Source organism: Limanda limanda, chromosome 7, assembly GCF_963576545.1.
Source record: "Limanda limanda chromosome 7, fLimLim1.1, whole genome shotgun sequence".
NCBI lineage: Eukaryota > Metazoa > Chordata > Actinopteri > Pleuronectiformes > Pleuronectidae > Limanda > Limanda limanda.
The window spans coordinates 19,168,771-19,183,732 of NC_083642.1; the positions used below are offsets into that span (position 1 = coordinate 19,168,771).

The 14,962-nt window shown below is 41.5% G+C and overlaps 1 protein-coding gene across 1 annotated transcript in view; it reads right to left on the reverse strand.

Annotated features, from left to right (window-relative positions):
• Positions 1-14,962, reverse strand: part of nphp4 (nephronophthisis 4) — a 171,591-nt gene that overhangs the window by 121,847 nt on the left and 34,782 nt on the right. Inside the window, exons 5-6 of the mRNA XM_061074644.1 lie at positions 11,979-12,072; positions 5,790-5,939 (exon numbers count right to left, since the gene is read on the reverse strand). Coding sequence (XP_060930627.1) covers positions 5,790-5,939; positions 11,979-12,072 — 244 coding nt within the window. The remainder of the gene's footprint in view (positions 1-5,789; positions 5,940-11,978; positions 12,073-14,962) is intronic.

The window sequence follows — 14,962 nt, forward strand, 5'->3', positions numbered from 1 at the left end:
GTTAGAAACTCTTTTAACTGATCACACACAAGAGATTCAAGAATTTTTGACAAGGCACACAGATTTGATATTGGCCTGTAGTTGGTTAAAGCTGCTGGATCACCTCCTTTTAATAAGGGGGTAACAAAAGCTGACTTCCATACAGATGGAATTTTTTTGTTTTCAATTGAGAGATTAAAAAGGATTGTAAGAGGCTGTGCTACAAAATCGGCTGCTATTTTTAAAAAGTAGGGCTCTATTGAATCAGGTCCAGGGGATTTTCTGCTAGCCAACGTTTTGAGGGCTTGATGCACTTGCTGCACAGTAAAAGGTAAGAAATTAAAGGGTTCTCCTGAAAACCTTGGAGCTTCTGTGCAGGGAAACACAGGGGCAGCTCCCGTAGAATCAAACAAAGAACCAGATAATACAAAATGATTGTTAAAACAATTTAGAACCTCAGTTCTATCATAGACTGGGACCGAGTCTTTTAGAACAAATATCGGAAGAGCCGGAGGACTTTTACTTACAGATATAGATTTAATTACTTTCCAAAATTTCTGTGGATTATTAAGGTTCTCAGTCGTGACAGATAAATAATATTCAGATTTAGCCTTTTTAATAAGAGTAGTGCATTTGTTCCTTAGTTGCCTGAAAATAGACCAGTCAGAGGCAAAATCACTTTTTCTGGCTTTGGCCCATGCCACATTACGTCGATGGATGGTATCTGACAACTCTGGGGAAAACCACGGATTATCTCGTCCCTTAACCCTGAATTTCCCGATGGGGGCATGTTTATTTACAATTTTCACAAAGTGTTCCTTAAAGAATGTCCAAGCTAACTCCACGTCCAGCAAAAGACCTATGTGTCCCCAATTTACCAAAGACAAATCATGATGAAAAGCCTGTTCATTAAACATTTTTAAATTCCTCTTGAAAATAATGCGTGGTTTACGTTTGGGGATCTTTGTGTCCCTGCAAATAGCAACAACACAATGATTACTCAAATCATTGCAGAAAACTCCCAAGGATAAGAATTTATGAGGAACATTTGTGAGAATTAGATCAATCAAAGTGGACTTTTCAGATTTTTTAAGATTTGGCCTTGTAGGTAGGTTGACCAGCTGGATAAGATTAATAGAGTCACAGAAAGATTTAAATTCATCCGAAACTGCATTTAGCCAGTCCCAATTCAGATCTCCAGCCATTAAAAGCTCATTATAATTTAATTTGGACAAAAGATGCTGCAATGACGATAACGCCTCCTTGGTGGCAGATGGAGGCCTATAGCACCCGACAACAGTCATAGAGAGGGACTTTGCTATTTCCACCTTCAATGCCAAAAATTCGAATTGCTTAGAGATAGACTCAGACAGAACAATTGAAGCATCAAATCTTGATTTAACGAAAATGGCTACACCACCGCCTTTCTTGGGCCTATCACTACGATGAACATTGTATCCGAGTATGCTAATGTCTTCATTTGTAATAGATTTTGTCAGCCAAGTTTCTGAGATGACCACAATGTCTGCATCTGTTGATCTAACCCAAATTCTGACCATGTCCATCTTTGGTACTAAGCTGCGCACATTAAGATGAATACATTTGAGACCAGACATTAATTTAAAATCAGCGGGAGTCTGGATACATTGCAATTCAGGACCAGGGTTTGATTGCACATCTCCAGACAGAAGTAAGAGTAGTACAATTATCACTGCTCGTCTCACATTACATTTTGAAGCAGTTTTTTTATGTGTTAAAGCCAGGCAATGCCTTTCCTTAAGGGAAAGAGTAAGATTATATAATGTAAAAAAACGTAGAAGTTTAGGTAAGTCCCTAGGTGGGTCCGACCACAGGTTTGAGGCCCAGACCAAATCAGACTGTGGTTGCTGTAAATGCCCAGCAACATTAGCATTAGTGCCACTATAGTAAGTGTCTTGCATGCTCGACACATAGCTAGTGGTACTCACCAAGGGGCAATTCCTTGGAGTCAGGTCCCAAAATGTCAACAAACATACTAAAGTTAAGAAAAATGCCATTGTCTTTAAATTACTGAGTTTACTATGCTAGCTGCTGCTGCTGGGGCCTTGAGATGCTAGCAGGGCTGCTGCTGCTGGGGCCTTGAGATGTTAGCAAGGCTGCTGCTGCTGCTGGGGGCTTGAGACGTTAGCAAGGCTGCTGCTGCTGGGGCCTTGAGATGTTAGCAAGGCTGCTACTGCTGCTACTGCTGGGGCCTTGATGTGTTAGCAAGGCTGCTACTGTTGCTGCTGCTGAGGCCTTGATGTGTTAGCAAGGCTGCTGCTACTGCTGGAGCCTTGGGAGTTGGCAAGGCTGCTACTGCTGCTGATGCTGAGGCCTTGGGAGTTAGCTAGGCTGCTACTGCTGAGGCCTTGGGAGTTAGCAAGGCTGCTACTGCTGCTGCTGAGGCCTTGGGAGTTAGCAAGGCCGCTACTGCTTCCTTTGTTCTAGCCCTTCAGAGTCCAGGTAGCCTTGGGAGTTGGCAAGGCTGCTACTGCTGCTGATGCTGAGGCCTTGGGAGTTAGCAAGGCTGCTACTGATGAGGCCTTGGGAGTTAGCAAGGCTGCTACTGCTGCTGCTGAGGCCTTGGGAGTTAGCAAGGCCGCTACTGCTTCCTTTGTTCTAGCCCTTCAGAGTCCAGGTAGTCCGCACTCATTTCATGTGATTTATGATAATATTGTGGCGTGCACTCATGGGTGTGTCCTCTCACCCAGTGGGTCGATGGGAAATGTAAAGTCTGTAGCTATATATACTTCCCGTATGGGGAACATGTGCCTGTTCTTCCTGACTACTGATTAAACAACAGTAAGCAGTACCTGCGTCTCTGCCTTTCCTTGTCCTGCCACAATATCCTTAAATCCAGTGTGCTCAATGAGTAGCCAAAACAAAATAGCGCAAAAAATGAACAATGAACAAAAAATGAACAAAGACAGAGAGACAAACTCACATACAACCTAACATGCTGCCATCTTGGATTTTTTTGTGTAATTCCCCTAGAGCAGTGGTTCTTAACCTGGGTTCGATCGAACCCCAGGGGTTCGGTGAGTCACTCTCAGGGGTTCGGCAGGGGTCAAAACACACACATTATAGCCCGGTTCACACTAGCAATGTCTGGCCGTTTTTGTCGGCCGTCAAAAAATTGGCTGCCCACAATTTGGTAACACACCATTTTTCTTCGCCGTGTCAGATTGCAAACATTTTGTTTGCTTAGTAAAAATGGGTTACACAAAATCAATTCAGGCTACTCGTATTATTCGTGACGTCACACTCCGCAGTGATAAAGCTGGTTGCAGCTGATCACGCCACATTGCTTATCTTTGATATCTGTGCTGCTTGGTGCGCTCAGTAGTCGACTTGTGGCTGTTGTGATTGTACATCATTCAGCAGAGCCAACTTCAACAGCAACTCTTCAGAACAACAACGCACCATACCTTATTGCCCTTGAGATATTCACACTGTTTGTTACAACGTATTTGTGCCAGCAATCCTTTAAGATAGTAGACATGAAAATTAAGAAAAGGAACAGACTTTGTTGCGAAAATGATATGAATGTGGCACTTGCCAAGGTGAAGCCGCGCATTCCTGAACTTGTATCTGAAAGGCAACAGCAAAAGTCACATTGATTTGCAGTAAATAGTCACTGAGTTATGGTTTTGTTCTTTGAACACATTGATTTTGTGTGCAACTGATGCATGGTTCATTTTGTGCACTAACAAATTATATACCTATGTTTTGAAGAAATCATATTTGATTGTTCCAATTACGAAGGGTTCGGTGAATGCACTGATGAAGCTTGCAGGGTTCAGTACCTCCAATAAGGTTAAGAACCACTGCCCTAGAGGCTAGGAAAAAAACTAAATGTGGGAGGACCTTGTCTTTTCCATTTTCTATATTGTATTTATTGTGCAATGCCCCTAGAGGCCAGGTAAAATATTGCATGTTTTCACTTTGCCCACCTGTAGTGACTGCAAATAATTACTCTTTGTCTCTGTGTGTCAGTACACACTGATGAAGGCATCAGCCGAGACGCCTTTGTGTATTTTAAAGCTTCAAGCCCACTAAAATAAAAGCCTTTTACAGTTTCCAAACCACTTTGACGGCCTGGACCTGGATTCTTCATGCCATTATTTTTGCACATAAGTCTCTCAGATAATTTGACATGTATTCCCTTCCATGAGCACCAGTGGTTTCTGGGACACCAGTTGAGCTCCTGCCGCCTCTTTCTTTGCTGGAATATCTATTCCTTACACATTGATATTACCGCTTGTGTAAAATAATCCAACAATAACTGTTTCCATTTGGATCCCTGGGGTAAACTGAAGTATGAAGAAAACATCTCAGCCAGTGGATGGAGTGGGCAAGTCCACAGTAACCCCTTTCAGAAACAACAAAGCAAAAATAGCCGGTGTGATTTTAATCTCTTCAAGAGTAATGTAGCCATCAGGCGTTTCATTGCAGCCCTCATCTGCGGAGAGCAGAATGCAGTATGAATATCAAGACGGTGGCTGTGGTCTTAAAAGGCAGCTTAGGTCTCTGCTGCTCACACCCCAGAACATGAAGAGGATTAGCCAGCTACCATACCACCCACTGACTCCCAATGATTATAGCTCTGCACTGTAAGACTTCATTACATTCCCCCTTAGAAACTTACTTCCTAAGTACTGCAGACTTTTCAACTTCTGATGGAGCCAAGTTTGCGAAAAGCCCACTTCCAGGTATGAGTTGGTTCACATTTCTAAGTATTCTGTGAAGGTGTCGAATTCTAAAGTGAGCTGAGGTGACTGGAAACATTTTGGGTCAAGTTATTGTGAATTTTGAAATATTTAGTCAACAGATATAGTCAATAATTGCCAGAATGTGTTAATATTTGACATTAGAAGAAAACTAATAATTTTAACCAGATCTCCATTAACTTTCTGATCTAATTGTAATGTAACTTTTGATTAAACTTTTGGTGAAATAAAGAGTGTTGTTTTCCAGAGAAAAATTCCCTCTAATGTTTAAATATTTTTCTTAATGAATTTGTCTTAGAATATACTTTTGCTGTGATTTTAATTGTGCGTAAACTCAATCAAACTTTCAGTACTGTTTACACCTCATAAGATTTAGTTGTCAGGTAAACTTTAGATGGGAACAGACACTCTACAGATGACCCTGTGATCACATCCAAATGGAAACTAATATCAAAATGTCCTAAATGGGGTTGTATATTGTACGTTATTTTGCTTTTACAAAAATAGGAAAATGTTGAAAATACTTCATAGAAGGCTGTAGGTGATTTAACAGTAGAGGTGAATTTCAGGTGCGTCAATATTGAAATCTGACTAACATGAATTCACATTTTTAATCATGGCAAAGCAAACATTTTTCTTTAACCACCATTTTCAACCATTTGGCTAATTGGTCTTGGCCATTCTGCTATTTCTCATGCATGACATCAGCTAATTTGATACTAGTTATATAAAGCAAGTGTGTTTAACATCATCTAAATGAGAATATAAGGAAAACCACCCAATCAGACTGCATACGGTTTGAATTCAGAAACACTGAATCATTTTATGGACCTGCTGGCAAAACTAACTAACCCAGACTTCTTACACAGTTTCCTGTTTTTGAAAGTTTTTATTATATGTTGAACTTTTTCAATTTGTACCCTGCCTCTTGCCCAATGTGATGGAATGCCCCCCCGAGCCCATGACATTCCTCTACTGTTGTCAGCTGAGGCCAAAAGCCTAAAACATCTGAAGTGTTGTTTATTCTTTGACCCAACGCTTTCCCAGTGATGTGAACTTTACCTGTTGGAGAAGCTGCAAGCCCAGGAATGTTCTCATCTCCGGATACAAGGATATTCTCTGGAAGGAGGTGCATCATGGAATCCAATGCAGGATGTTTTTTTACCACACAGTCCAAATGTGTGCCATCTATAGTCTTCAAAAGACTGCGGTCTGAAAAAAAAAAAAAACACAGCATATAACATATGTCAAATATTGAATTTGCATTTTGAACACAAATAGGTTGGATCTGATATCCCACGACACCATCCATCCCTACCCAGTCACAGAACTGTCATCCATCTCCTTGGTCTCATATTTCCACAGACGCACTGAGTCACCTGACAACATGACGCCTAAAATGCAAACACTTCCATTTTTCAATATTTCATTTGCATGTTTTTGACCTAGGTGCAATGTTCCATTAGACTGCGCAAGTCATTTTCCAAGGCTCGACAGAAATGCCAAACATTCAGCTTGGAAAACATGTTCCACCGGAGAAGCGCTGCACCACATACGAGGCAGGAGGCATGTGCAATGAGGTAGACACCTTCATCTTTCAAGCAGGTCATCCAGTGACAAGTGACAGCCCACAATTCCCACCATTAACACAAAGCACCGACCATTTGATGTTTGATGCGCTGCATAGGTTGGCTTCCATCAAGCCTGAACAGCGTCGCAATCTTTCAGTCTGACAGGGTTAATGATTCCATCCTCTAATGGCATCAGTGACAATCAATACAGGAAACTCCATTCTCTCCAAAAAGGTGTTATAACAAGCTGACAGTAGACAATCTGAAGACGGGTCGTTATAGATAGTGAAATGGAGGTGATGTCCGAGAGCAGTTAAATGATGGGTTCAATTATTATCACCGTAAACGGTTGTATATAGATAGCGGCTGTACTCACACAAACAGCAGTTTTGTGGAAACATACCCGAAACTGAGGACTAGCAACCATGACTTTATTAACAGCTGTTTTTCTACTTCATCCTATAACCACAGCAACCACTGAGACAGCAAAAACAACCCTAGAGCTAAAATTTTTTAGTATCAGAGTACCCGGAATTATACATACTAAAAACAAATGTAGACATTACATTGCAAAAACTGTTTTACTTCAAAATGACAACATATGAGCTGTGTCCCAATTCAGGGACCGCCTCCTTCATGGGCCGCGTAGACCAAACTAACTAAAATGAGACGTGTAATCTACAGATGATTTCTGAGCTCTTCATCCCCGGCTTGTCTCACTCTCACCGCTGTCACCTAGCAACAGAGCTGCAGTTAGCCATGATGAGAAAGTTTTAATGCCCCTTGTTCTTTTATCGTGTTTACCGTTAGAAGTTTGGTTGAGTTGAAGCCTGACTCACATATAAAAATAAAGGATCGGACATCTCATCGCTTGCTGACTCAATTATCTCTTTGAAAAACTGTTGACAATTGGAGCTTACAGAAGGAGACAGATGCAAGATTGCGTACGAACCAATTTTGAGTGCCTCATCTAAAAAGATTGACGACTGAAAATCTCTGCAACTTAACTAGTGACCGCAAGGGATATATAAACTATTATATGCCCAATATAATGTGTATTTAGTACTGTACAAAAAGTTTCTGAACTATAAGTAAAGCGGTCAAAGTTTGGAATAGTTTTTTTAATGGTTCACCTAATATAAAGTACACTGAGCTAAATCAATCAATTGTCGTTGTGAACATTCTTTGCCTTCAAAACAGCACAAATTCTCAGTGCACAGTTTTTTGAAGGTACTTGGTTGTTTCAAGTGTCTTTGGGAGATTGCCTCAGCTCTTCTGTGGCTTTGGTCTGTCTCGGTGTTTTCTGTCTCTTCATGTAATCCCACGCTGACTCTGTGACTTTGAGACGTGGGCTCTATGGGGGCCACACCACCTGTTGCAGGACTCCTTTTTCTTCTTATGGCTGAGCATTGCTCTTTGTGACCCTGGCTGTGTGTGTTTGGGGTCATTATTGTGCAGCAGAATGAATTTGGAACTGATCAGATGCCTCCCTGATAGATAATGACTAAAACATCTGCACAGAAGTTGGTCTGCAAATATGATATATTCAGAGAGGAAATACAGTTGCACTCTACAGACCACTTGACACATTTGATGGAAATGTTCAAATCTGTGAATACAATATGACACAGTTACCAATAAGAGCCACTACAGAGGCTGGTCATCTTCTTCAGAGAGCTGGATTGCTTCAATTCTTCATACACTAGGGGGCAGGACTCTCCCCTCGCAGCAAGGATGTTACCGATTAAAATTCCATGTCGGCTGGGGTCATTCTGTTCTCCCTGTGTCTGGGGAGGTTCTCTGAGAGCACTCCAGCTTCCTCCCACAGACTCTAAATTGAACAATGGTGTGAATGTGTGCTTCTCTATATTTTTAATGCTGCTGATATCCAGGTGACCTGTCCAGTGTGAACCCTGCCTTTCACCCAAAGTTAGCTCGGATTTGCTTGGTGAAGCTGTTCTAAGAAAAACTGCACAAGATTCCACATTCTGGGGAAAAAAGCTGCTAAATGTACAGAAAACTGTTGTTTTTTTTCTTCACTAAACTTTATCAGCTTTTAAAAGATGAATAATTCTGTTCTCGTCCTGAAAATGTTCCTTTCTATCAAGTTAGAAACAAATACTCAGATATCATCTAATGGTACCTTAATAATACATTTAAATTAGATAAATCTACTACACATACATTGTATGTCAGGGACTTGAGGGAGAGTTAATAAAGCCCAATTAAATTTGGAAAAGCCAATGGGTTCACAGCAAGAATGGGTAGAATGTCCATTTCTATTTTAGAAAAGATTTCATCCAATTCCAGGGCAGAGACAGTGTGTTTATCTTGAAAGGGACTGAGAAGGGAAAAGATGATGGAGTACATCCCTGTATTCTCCTCCCCCACCCAGTCCATGACTCATGCCAGCCAAACCCTTTAACTCTTCAAGAGTTAACTTACTACAAAAAAGTGCTTACATCTTTAAGTCGAAAAAGGAAAACGGTTTGGGGGGGGGAATCTCTGAGGTTGCAGCTTAGCTTCCATTCTGTTCTACAAACATTTTCAGCAGTGACAGCAGCTTTCAACGTAGAAGCGTTTCGTACCGTGAAACATAAGAAAGTAGGATGGGTATGAAAAGGGAGAAAAAAATCAAGAAGAACTTTCCTTACACAGATGGTGCCCAGGTGTCTGCAACTTTTTCATCATTTATTTCTCGTTATTCATTATGCATCAAGCTTGGGTTTCAGTCAGATGTTGTGCATAGATTAGGAAACTACCCCAAAATGTCCTTACAGCAGTGGTGTGGTACCTTAGAGTCAGTTGGCAAGAGATGAACCAAAGAAACAGAGGGGGGAAGAAAATGGCTGAGCATCAGACAAAAAGAAGCTGTGGTCCTGGGAGAAGAAGATAAAAGATGAGATGAGTGATTTTGGAAAAGGGTTCTACTGCCAAGTTAGGTAAGACTGAAGGACGGTGACTTGCAAGATTTGTTCATTTCTATATTTGGTTCAAAGCAAAGGAGGCCTTTACATCTAGCGGCCCTATTGTCAATTTGTGTCATTTACAGACTTGAATTTAAATGTAAAGTTTGCACTTCCAGCATCACAGAAACAATCAAACCCGATTTTTGCTTTGGAATGAGGACAGGCCACGTCATTCTTTGCAGCTACTGTTCTACATTAAGTAGCACGATGTGTTGTGAGTCAGGTGAAATAGAAACCACTTGAAATTAACAACAAAAGCAATAGTGATGTATAATGTATACAACTCAATTCCCCCGCCACTGCATCTACAGTATATTGTAACAGTGAATCCTGCAGTCAAAGACCCAGTTGTGACAGGTTGGCCAGAGAGTGTAGAAAGCTACTGGCAGTGTTGGCAAGATAAACTGTTAACAGAGTGATAGAAACGACCTAAAAGGAAAGAAACCATCCTTAAGAAAAATCGATTTGACTTGTACTGTGATGTTTTAGTTTGGTCCATGCCCCATCCATTAACATAGAGGAGAAAATCAAGACGATTGGGCTTCACTTTGTCCATCTCTATATACAGTCCATTGGACTACCTGATTGTAAGGGCAGTGATTGAAAGGAAGAAGAATGTATTACAGATGAGGGAGACACCTCATTAGTGTTAGCATCAGATAAGAGAGAGAGATAGAGAGAGAGAGCCACAGAATCAGAGTGAGGGAGAGCAAGGCCTGGTGCGCCCCCAACAGCTTAGTTTTACTCAATGCAATGAAGTCATAATCTGTGTCCAGTTTTCTAAATTTCTCTGATGAAGTCCGTAGTGTGTTTGAAATGCTAAGTTTGCAATATAAAGTTCATTTGTTCCGTGCTGCACTGGCTCGTCTCAAATAACTAGGTGAATTATTCAGCTTGTATATGTCAGTCTGGGGCCCTTTGAAGTTAAAATGTTAACATAGCTAAGTTCACCTGTGGTATTAAGCAATCAAGAGAGCGGCTGCATATATTTTCCCTGATATTACCTGTCAAACTGTGAAACCAAGGGAGTAAAGCTACAATTAAAATGTGATAATCCGTGATTCAGATGAAATGATCAATCAGTGCAAGTAAAGAAAATGCCAAACATTCCTTTCTTCCAGCTTCTTGAATGCTTGTGAGGCTTTACTTTGTTATAGTGTTAATCCCTGTGAAATGAACTGCTCCACAAACTTTTGTACCAGACAATTTGAAAACTGTAGAGGAGTCGGACAAATTCTGGTAAACATTTTTCACACATTTTCTTGCCTCATCTATCTTCTTATTGCTTACACCATTTTCTGAGATCTCACCAATCAACTTTTTTGAGTGTTGTTAATATAAGGAAAATAGTACAGTATGTACAAAATAAGTTCGAAGTCATAGCTTAATACACTTAAATTAGTCTGTAATGAAATAAAACTTACCTCTTATGTCAGTCTCTTTCTTGTTCATTAAGCGCTTTTAGCTGATCCAGAAATACTATTTCATAGATCTTAGTCTATTTCAAATAAACTGTTATTGTAGATTGAAATTGTTCCAGAAAACAACTGGATAATAATTTGTAGAAACATTATTATGCTGTATCAGTCAGTAATAGCAATAACATAGCAGATAGTTTGAAAAAGTAATTGTTGATACAGTCATGAAGCAGAGTTTATTCTGGCTCGATATGAGCCTGAAGTGGTACATGTGGAGAAGCCACAAGGGGATATTGTTTAACTTCATTATGTTTGTTGGAGGTTTGAAGTTCACCCAAACAGCAATAAAGCTTGGTGTAGGTGGTGAAAACAAACATTCACATCAGGTGGGATGCATTACAGACAGATATATAGGGAAAACCCATCAAAAACATCATTACACGCCACAGAGTGGCATATTAGAGATGATAAGCTTCATGGTGCTGCCTTCCTGTCCCCCACACAGGGATGACCCACATGAAGGCCACCAGCCCAAACGCGTCACTCTAACAGTGAAATTGTTCAGCATGCTGCAAGTGCTGCTGAAGTGTTAAACTCTACTCCATGCACCTTGGAAAGAGGTGAAAATTGGACAGAAACATCCGCTCTGAACCCCTCACAGACATAAACAATATATTAATGCAACATGGTGTTTCTTCAAAATAAGATATGTTAATGTGAACCCAATTTCCCATCTGTTTGTTCTCTCATCATGCTAAGAGTACCACAGAGGACCCCTCCATCCTACTCATTTCATTTTGTCTTCTCTCTATTTCATCTCTCGTTTCCTCCCAGTGGGTTGAGAGGAGATGCTTTGCTCGCGCCAAAGAGCCTCCTGCTTCCCTTCGCGCTCCTTCTCTCCTCTCATATTTGCCTCCCATCTTTTTAAGACCCCAACGGCAACTTCCTCTCCTATCTTCCCTTCTTTCACCATTTCCTGCCTCTTGACCCTGACTTTAGGACGTGTGTGTGTGTGTGTGTGTGTGTGTGCGTGTGTGCGCCGGTCAGTGGCAGACAGCCTCTATAGAACTGTGACATCTAGTCATTTTTTTAGTCCATTATTTATTTTGGCCTACTCACCTCTTATGTCACAGCACTTACATGTTTCCTGGCCCTTTGATCATCCTACCCTGTTCTCTACCCACTCACACCTGCCCCTGCTCTTACCAGTTGAACCTCTTTATATGCAACCCTGTGTCAACCCTGTATCCCTTTGCTCTCTGAGAGATCTCTTCATGTGCGCTGCCTCTTTACCTGTGTATGACCCTGGGCCTTTAGAGTAAAGACCAGGGTTTCCCCCAGTGCTGTATAGGCCTGGCGGGCCGCAAGGCTTCCCCCCCCCGCCAGGCTAAGCGTCGATTGTTTTTTTTATTTAAAAAAAAAAAAAAATCCGTCACTCACGCACATCAACAACACTTCACTTCCTCATTGAGCCCCGATCACAGACATGGCCCCGATCCCCAAGCAACCATTCTATTGGTCCAAACAGTCACATGTCCCACCCAGACTCATTCACTGACCCTCGGACATCAGAACGCTCCTTCAACACAGTGTTTTACTGAACATACGTCACCTTCACTGACCGTCAGACATCAGCACGCTCCTTCAACACAGTGTTTTACTGAACATAAGTCAAAACCAAACATAAACATAAACCTAGTCCGTTACACGATTAGGCTGCAGCTATTTGGTTTTATTTATTTAAAAATAGGGTACTTATTATTTCATACATTTTCCACAAATATGGGGAGGACTCAAATAGCCCTACAAAGTTCTGTGTTTAATTTATTTCAAAGTAGGCCGACACTTGCCTGTGTATTTTGTTTGTTTGTTATTTTGTTGCTTGTCTGTTTGAGTAGCTGGCTGAAAACAAAGAAGTAGTAGGCTTACCTTTTATTGGTAACCAAACTGTTACGGTTCATTGTTTCTAAAATAAGAGGCCTGACTGCTATGTTAATGCAGCACAAAACAAAATGTAAACAGAGGCTCAAATATTAAAGTGCAAAACTGTAGGTTTAAACTAGCAACTCCAACGTGATAAAAATAAATAAAAAAGAGGGCTTATAAGTTAAGTCAGCAGTGCAACTCAAAAAGATATCAAAGTATCTATTTAACCCCTTTTCAAAATAAAAAAGTTAGGTGTGCATATTAAACAAAGTGCAACATGTTTAGAGTATAAGAAACAATGGTGTCCAGCTCAAAATCTGACTCCCACCACCCCCCCCCCCCCCCCCCCCCGCGGGTGCCTTCTAGCAGCCCTACCACCAGGCTTAGCAAGTTTTCTGGGGGAAACCCTGAAAGACCTTGTTGTTTTGAATTTGACTCTACATGATTACTGTCTAAACAAGAATTCCAGCTACCTGGGCCACCCAAAACATAACTTGTGCTAAGTGCATTCTGATCACTACCAGCATATGAATATTTGGGTTACAGCCCCAAACTGCCCTTCTGGCTTTGTGAGGTCACAGTGACCTCAACTTCGGAGCAGTAAATTCTGTTCAGTTTATCAAACCAAGTAAGTCTAAGTAGATGTTTGTGCCAGATGATATTCCTTCCACATGCTTCTGCATTATCACATTTACCAGAAGGAGATGGCTGTAACATCACAGTGACATTGACCTTTCGTATACGTTCATCTTTAAATCCAAGTGAACATTTGATTCATATTTTAAATTATTCTCTCAAACCATTCCTTTAATAAAGAGTTCCCATGTATGCGATCGACGCACAGGTGGACAGACATGTCCGTCTTAACGGACGGAGAGAAAGACAAAGCAGAGGTAAAGGAAAAATCAGAACACAAAAATTCGCAATATTGGGATAATGGAGAAATGTTAGTAGTTGGCACAACAAACCTTACCCTAACACAAGACTTTCAATAAAGTGTTGTTTTTTTTCAACTACACATTTCTACACACACACGTTCCATTTATTTGTCTATTTCTACTGTGACAGGGCCAGTAAACATATTTTCCATGTGAAAATGCATTAACAAAACTACCTTCCATGTTGTGGCAAAGCCTGCAGCCTTGACCCTCTTTTCCTTTTATTAGCTTTTGCTGCATGTTGTGATGCAAAGAATTCTCAGCAGAGTGTAAAGACAAAGACCACATTTTGCTGTGCAAACTTACCTACATGGGCACAGAGAACAAAATGCTGGCCTTGGAGTGGAAACTAAGCTCCATTGTGTAAATGACAGAACCATGGTTTGCTTGCACTTGCCGCAAAAGTTCCTACAGTGTGTGGCCAGACCACACAGTACAGACGTATGGTAGTGAGAAGCAATACAAGCTTTCAGGCATCAGAGACACAAGGGACAGGAAACAAGCTCACACTATAGGTGGCTTTTCTCACAATAAATCAACAAGCAGAGCCTTGCTGTCATGATAACTTCCCAAGGTTTTATAAAACCTGTCTTGGAACATTTTGAATTAGAGATGTGTTACCCCAACTAGCTTCCTCATTCACATGCGTGTTCTTTTTAGAAAATGCCTGTAACGACAGATGGGTAATTATACATACAGTAAAATTAACCAACCTGCGGGTAGACACCAAAGACCGGAGAGGGTGTGTAGTGCAACTTTTTTTTCTTGTGAAGGTGTGATGGCCCAGCCTGTCAGCCGTGCCACACATGGCTGAGGACAGCCAGGCAGAGGCAATCCAGAGGCGTGGTGTTGGAGGGGCGGTACTACCCCAGGGGATCCTCCTGGAGAGCTCCTCCCCTCCCAGGTGTCTCTTGTTGTCTCTCACAGGTGGACTGAGTCAAGAGGCAATCAGGAGCCCTTTAAAAACCAGAGGAAATGGGACCAGAGTCTCTTGAGCCACTGAGGGAGTAGGAACCAGACGCTTTCAAAAGGAGTCTCAGGGTAAGAGGCCAACGGCCTGCCTGTTTGTCAGATGAAGAGGATTAACTGCTGTCTTTCTCTCGTTGCCATCAGGAAGAGCCCGCTGGAGCCCCAGACCCCAACTGCCAGACCGGCAAAGCTATTTGATTTATCTTTATGCGCCCTCCTCCCTTTTCCCTATCAGTTGTAAATAAACGCCTAATTTCGATTTACCACACACCCCCGTGTCTGACTGCTCTGTTTCCAGTTTGCATACCCACTGTCCTCCTCTTGCAAGGCCGGGCTCCCACAAAGGGTCCTGAGTGATAACCTTCACCCTGAGGCATTTTTGATTAGTTTCTGTCTGTTGTCTCTGTCAATTTAAATGAAACTACACCAACGACATGCTCAGAG